At 40.8% G+C, this 6,000-nt stretch overlaps 1 protein-coding gene across 1 annotated transcript; it reads left to right on the plus strand.

Annotated features, from left to right (window-relative positions):
- Positions 1 to 1,406: 1,406 nt before the first annotated feature.
- Positions 1,407 to 5,626, plus strand: emx2 (empty spiracles homeobox 2). Its single transcript, XM_033612709.2, has 3 exons — positions 1,407 to 2,114; positions 3,271 to 3,455; positions 4,845 to 5,626. Exons 1-3 carry the CDS (start codon positions 1,724 to 1,726, stop codon positions 5,010 to 5,012), a joined length of 744 nt encoding a protein of 247 aa, XP_033468600.1. The 5' UTR covers positions 1,407 to 1,723; the 3' UTR covers positions 5,013 to 5,626.
- The last annotated feature ends 374 nt before the right edge of the window (positions 5,627 to 6,000 follow it).

The following is a 6,000-nucleotide window of genomic DNA, read 5'->3' on the forward strand; positions in this document are numbered from 1 at the left end:
TTTAAATAAAACATCTAAAACAACTCACTCCCAATGATTCTTTATTGTAACAATGTAATCTGGACTGACACGTTTTTAAGATGTTAAATCAGGCGTATATAGTGTTGCACCGCTGCTGGTGCTCTGGCAGCTTTGCCAAACCATTTTAGTCTTTAGGTTGTATTTTATTCCACACAGACCCTGAACCCACCCGCACAAATAACAACCCTAGTAGACTGGTCCACAAGCTTTGAATGTGCAAGCATATATCCTAGACTGCGACAATAATAGTAATAATAATAATAATAATAATAATAATAATAATAATAATAATTATTATTATTATTATTATTATTATTATTATGATTAGAATAATAAAAAAATAATAATAATACACTTCAATAAATATGTTTACCATTCAGGCTCGTGTGGTCTCTTAAAAAAGAAGTTTAAAAAAGAAAAAAAAGAAATAAACATGTATTACAATTTCAAATACTATACAACAATCTGAATTTTCAGGGCTGCATGTATCCATTTCTCAGCAGCCTCCTGACTGTAACTCCGCGTGCTATTAGTGTGTATCATGTCTTTATGGAGGCCCTCGGTGCGCGGCCATGGCTGCAGCTTTGTGCTGCTGCTCTCAGCCACTGATCCACACACAGGGGTGACAGCCTGCAGTCACAGGTAGCTCCTCCAATAAACACCTGAGCATTTTACATTGAATAACACTGAATGACAAGCAGCGACTCATCAGTGAGAAAGCGTTATTGAATTTTCAAGAGTGTCAGCCTTTACGCACTGTCCCGCACAGTTGCGGAAAAACACAAGCTCTGAATCTATAGCTTGTTGTGTCTCCGGTGTCTCCCAGACATCCCATCCATCCAGCAGAAATTAAAAGTCTTCAATTTGAAACTTATCCTAATAGAATCTGGAGAAAACGGAAACGAGCAGGGACGCAACAAGAACAGTTTCTGTACATAAATCCAGTTAGAAAAACAAAATCAGGAACAAAATTGAGAAATAAATGAAGGCCGAATGATAGCCAATTAAACTCAATATTATCCCCGCTCACAGCATCGAAAATAGACCTTAATGGAGCTGATCTGATGTTTGCGCAACATTGTTGTGCATAATTAAAAATAATCACTGGCTAGTATTACCACTACACGCGCCCCCACCCTTAAAAAATCAGTTTGAACCTGTCACAGCCCGTAAATGCAAATAAGCAGGCTACCTTGAGCTTTTCTACTGGTTCAGATGAGTGTGTTAAATGTCCTGGAGATATGTGCGCGTGGGTATGTGCGCGCGCGCGTGTGGGGGGCTCCTCTCTGGACGAATCCGTTCCGTGTTGCGCGTTCGAGTCCGCCTCTCCGCGCCCCTGCTTCCCATTGACGCACTTTTTAAGCGTCTTCCCCTTCTCCACCTTAAGGCGAGCAGCAGCGGCAGCGACCAATCACCATGCCATTACAGCCTTCAGAGGAAGCTGTTTATGGGACTGCAGCGCTAATTAGGCTCATGAACTAACAAATCTGCCTGCACGAACCCGGCGAGGAAAACGATCACATCCATGGATTAGTCTGGGAGTAGCCGAGCACTTTTTATTTTGGCTTTCTCGACACTGCCGCCTTTTCCCAACTTATTTACTGCGCAGAAACTTTCCCCCTTTCTTGGGTGTGGAGTATTTTTTAAGCGAGAGCGCCTACGACAACTTTAACTTAAACTGGGGAATCTGGACTATCAGACCATGTTTCAACCTACACCCAAGAGGTGTTTTACTATAGAGTCTTTGGTGGCGAAGGATAATCCTGTACCGGCGTCCCGCACCGAGGAGCCCATCAGGCCGGCGGCTCTCAGCTATGCAAACTCCGGCCAGATGAACCCCTTCCTCAACGGCTTTCACTCCGGCGGCAGGGGCGTCTACTCTAACCCGGACTTGGTGTTTGCCGAGGCGGTCTCTCATCCGCAAAACTCAGCCGTCCCGGTGCATCCGGTGGCCCCGCCGCACGCTCTGGCCGCTCACCCGCTTTCGTCCTCACACAGTCCGCACCCTCTTTTTGCCAGCCAGCAAAGGGACCCCTCAACTTTCTACCCCTGGTTATTACACAGATATAGGTACTTGGGTCACAGATTTCAAGGTAAGTTATCAAAAATGCTTCGTTTGGCTCTTTTACGCACGAAACGCACCGAGCGGCTGGAGAATGGTTACTGATTTCTCCCCATCAGTGCAGACAACAGGATGGATAAGGAATTAAAAATATGTCAGGCTGTAGCAGAGCAGCTTTAAAGCCTAGCAGCTCCAGTTCTCAGGCCAAAGCAGACAATAATTTAATGGATTAATTCGCTCAAGAAATGGCCCTGTAATTATTATTATTTTTTATTTACAGAAAAAAGAAACAAATCTCGAGTAAAAAAAACCCAAAATGTTGCCTTGGCTTGTATAGCTGTCTGCTGCCTGATATGTCTATCCAGGACCAAAAAATATAGCAGTAGAAATGTTGACGTTTGTACACTGTTGGCATTGGATATATATGATCTATTTTCATGCGTAAAAACGATACTAATGTATCTCGCTGCTCTGCAGTTTTCACAATTCAACTAAAAAGATCCATTTTTGTTTTTAAAGGAAAAAAATAAAACAATTCAGCTGGTTATTTGACCAGCCTGCTGCTAATTTTCTAAAGCAAATTTAGGTTAATTTAGATTTTATTACCCAAATTGCCTTGACCTGCGATACTAAGAAAATTCGTTTGTTATTTTTACTTTTGGGCACTCATTTTATGACATTTATGTGTATAATTACTTGTATTTTTTCCTGACAAATAAAAACAAAATTAGCATTTTTTATAGGAATGTTTTCGAAATTAATTTCCAAAGTGTCTCTTGGCTGCTGTTTATTTAAATGTGTTATGCTGCTTCAGTTTATCTGTCATTTTGTTTACAAAGGCAGTTTTTCTTAGCTAATTTAATTAGGCCTAGGATTATACCTCTGCTTTGTGTTGTTCTTCTCTGTGCATTATGCCGTGCTCTCACACATGTCAGATGAAGAATTAATACAATAAGCAATATTTTAAAAATATATTCGTGTTCGATAAATTATCTTAATTTATTGACTGATGTCCAGCTTCTCCTCAGACATTATTATCATGCCGTATTTCCAGTCTGCCCTCAGCAGACTACTGTTTCATATATGTAGCTGTGCGCTGGCCTGCTGTTTGGTATGGATAATTTAATATATTGTAGAATTAAAAAAATAAAACTCATGACGGATACTCGTTTTCTGCTCGTCTCCAGGTAATGAAACGAGTCCAGAGAGCTTCCTTTTGCACAACGCGCTGGCCAGAAAGCCCAAAAGAATCCGGACAGCTTTTTCACCTTCGCAACTCCTGCGGCTCGAACACGCTTTTGAGAAAAACCATTACGTGGTGGGAGCAGAAAGAAAACAGCTCGCCCACAGCCTTAGCCTCACAGAAACTCAGGTAAGACACAAAATTTTTCTCAACATTAAATTCCACAAGCTGTCGTTTTCTGTCACCTGCAGTGCGCGTATTTTATTTTGAAATGTGTACACTGCTTTGTGGTGTGTTGTGTCACCTCCTGGTTATTAAAACTTTGCATGTGCACTTTATAGTCCTTTTTATTGCTGTTATAAAAAGACATTTCTCATATTATGGCTGATGTAGTGAACTATATGTGTTATTTTTGTGTTTTCTTTAACGTGGCACCGTGCGTCATGGAGGTTTTTAAAATCAGGCCGCTATAATATGAATGTATGCTAACGTTTGACAACAAATAATAGACATACAGTCACCAAAATAATAATTTTAAATAATCAGCTACCAAATTGCTTCTACACACCAGGGTCCATAAATGCATGTTGTCAATCGAAGACAGAGGCTTTCTGTTGGATCAAATCCACCGTCATTGTATAGGCCTAACCTCATTTTAGGAGGGGTTGAATTACTTTGTTTTGGGGGGAGAATGTTGCCTTTCAAAATGGAGGGCAAATTAACCAGTTAACCATTTTATGGGATAGGCGATACAAAGAGCAAGGCGGGTTCAGTGAATTCCCCCTGCCATATTTAAGATGCCGTTTGAGCCCATCAGCCGCTGTCTTTTGTCCGCTGTGTCTCCTTTGGACGGCGGGGCCTTTGGAGGAACTGAAGGGAGAAATGAACCATCACCTACTTTAATTAGCCCACTGAAGGCTTATTAAATGCACCTCAGTTGCCATTTAAGAGTTAAAAGGACTGCAGAGTGACAAAGCAGGAACAGACAATTTATCGATTTAGATGTTGTTAATTCCCTACGGCATCGCTTAACAGAGCTGAGTCGATTTATGTGTGGAAATACAGGTTTTAAATATGAGACATGGATGTGACTCTTGTATATCTTTAAAGGTTCACGTGCAGGCAAAAATGCTCATTGTGGGGGAACAATGTTGTGACCTACTTTAGATGAAGCGTCAAAAGTTTTTTTTTTCCAGACAACAGATGTTTGTGAGCCCAAATTTAGAAAGACTCTATTTCCATTGTTTATTTGAAAGGGCACATTGCGCACACTTTATGCGTTAAATTAACTTGATATATTAGACCAACAATTGTAATTTGGGGATTTAAATACATGGCTTCCCTGAGAATATAAGTGATCTGTGTTTATTCTGGCGGTTGTTTGCTCTGTGATCACCAACTGCAGGTCACAGTTTACCTTTTTTATTTCCACTGCACCGCTGCCTGCTTGCATTTAGCCCCCTGCTGCAAAAACAATGTGTCCCTTTTACGCGTGGTTTTACGCACTGGCCAATCGCGGTTTATCTCGTGACACTGATCCAGGTTTTTTCTTTCCTTTCTCTTTTTTCCCCTCTGCAGGTAAAAGTGTGGTTTCAGAACCGGAGGACGAAGTTCAAGCGACAGAAGTTGGAGGAGGAGGGCTCGGAGTCTCAGCAGAAGAAGAAAGGATCGCATCACATAAACCGGTGGAGACTGGCGACAAAACAGGGGAGCCCAGAGGAAATTGATGTCACTTCGGACGATTAAAAAAAAAAGACTATATAAGCGTCTGAGTGAAGGAGGACATGGATAAAGGATGCCGTGTAGAGACAGTGAGGGGGTAAAAAGCCAATGTCACATTTCAGATCTCCGGAGATCGGCAGCTGCGGGTGAGAGAAACCCGACTGGTGGCACTGCTGTCACCGTGTGGGTCTGTCAGGAAAATGTGACTGACAGTGTCTCAGTCCACCCACCTGAGCCCTTCCACGCACCAACCACCACCACTACAATCTCCCATCTACCACCACCTAATTATTTTTTCTCCAATTCATATTGGACGTTTGCACTTCAGAAGGTTTTTTTTTTTAAACAAAAAATCGTTTCCACTCAAGATACCAAAACACCAAACTGCTTTTGTAAAACTTGAATTGCATGGTATAGTTTTTCCTGGTAGTTGTTTTAATTTGACAAGTTTTTCTCCAACCAAGAAAAAAATATCAATTTTGTTTTTAACTCTATTTTCAAACAGAGATGTCGTGCTTCTTCCTTTTTACAAAGTGTGCAGTCTTTAATTAATGATTCTCGTGTAAAAGTGATTGTGAAAACATATGAAGTAGCGGTGCTGCGTTATAGTGTTTTTTAAAGAAAACTCAACAAAAAAATTGAATTTCGATTTAAGAAAAAAAAACCTTTCTAAAAAAGTGAATCAGGCCACAGATAAAGTACTTTAAAGGGAAGGTATCAGGACATTCCTTTAACCTAAAGCTTTACCAATGTGTCGCTGTGGCCCCACGCAGCCTTCTGTCAGGACTTGACCCTCCAGTGAAAGTTGCCACGAAGGACTAAATGCAAGAATTGAGAGTAAAAAAAAAACTTCAAGCACTGAGCGTATTCCATGTACAGAAATGCTAAAAGTTAATGTTTCTGTTAAACCCTCTTTTACAGAATGTAAATAATTTTTGTGTTTGTGTTAAGTTTGCTACAATTTTAACACAAAGTATACTTCCAAGAAGTATGTAATTGTCAATATTTTGTC

This window comes from Epinephelus lanceolatus, chromosome 17 (assembly GCF_041903045.1).
Source record: "Epinephelus lanceolatus isolate andai-2023 chromosome 17, ASM4190304v1, whole genome shotgun sequence".
NCBI classification, from domain to species: Eukaryota; Metazoa; Chordata; class Actinopteri; order Perciformes; family Serranidae; genus Epinephelus; species Epinephelus lanceolatus.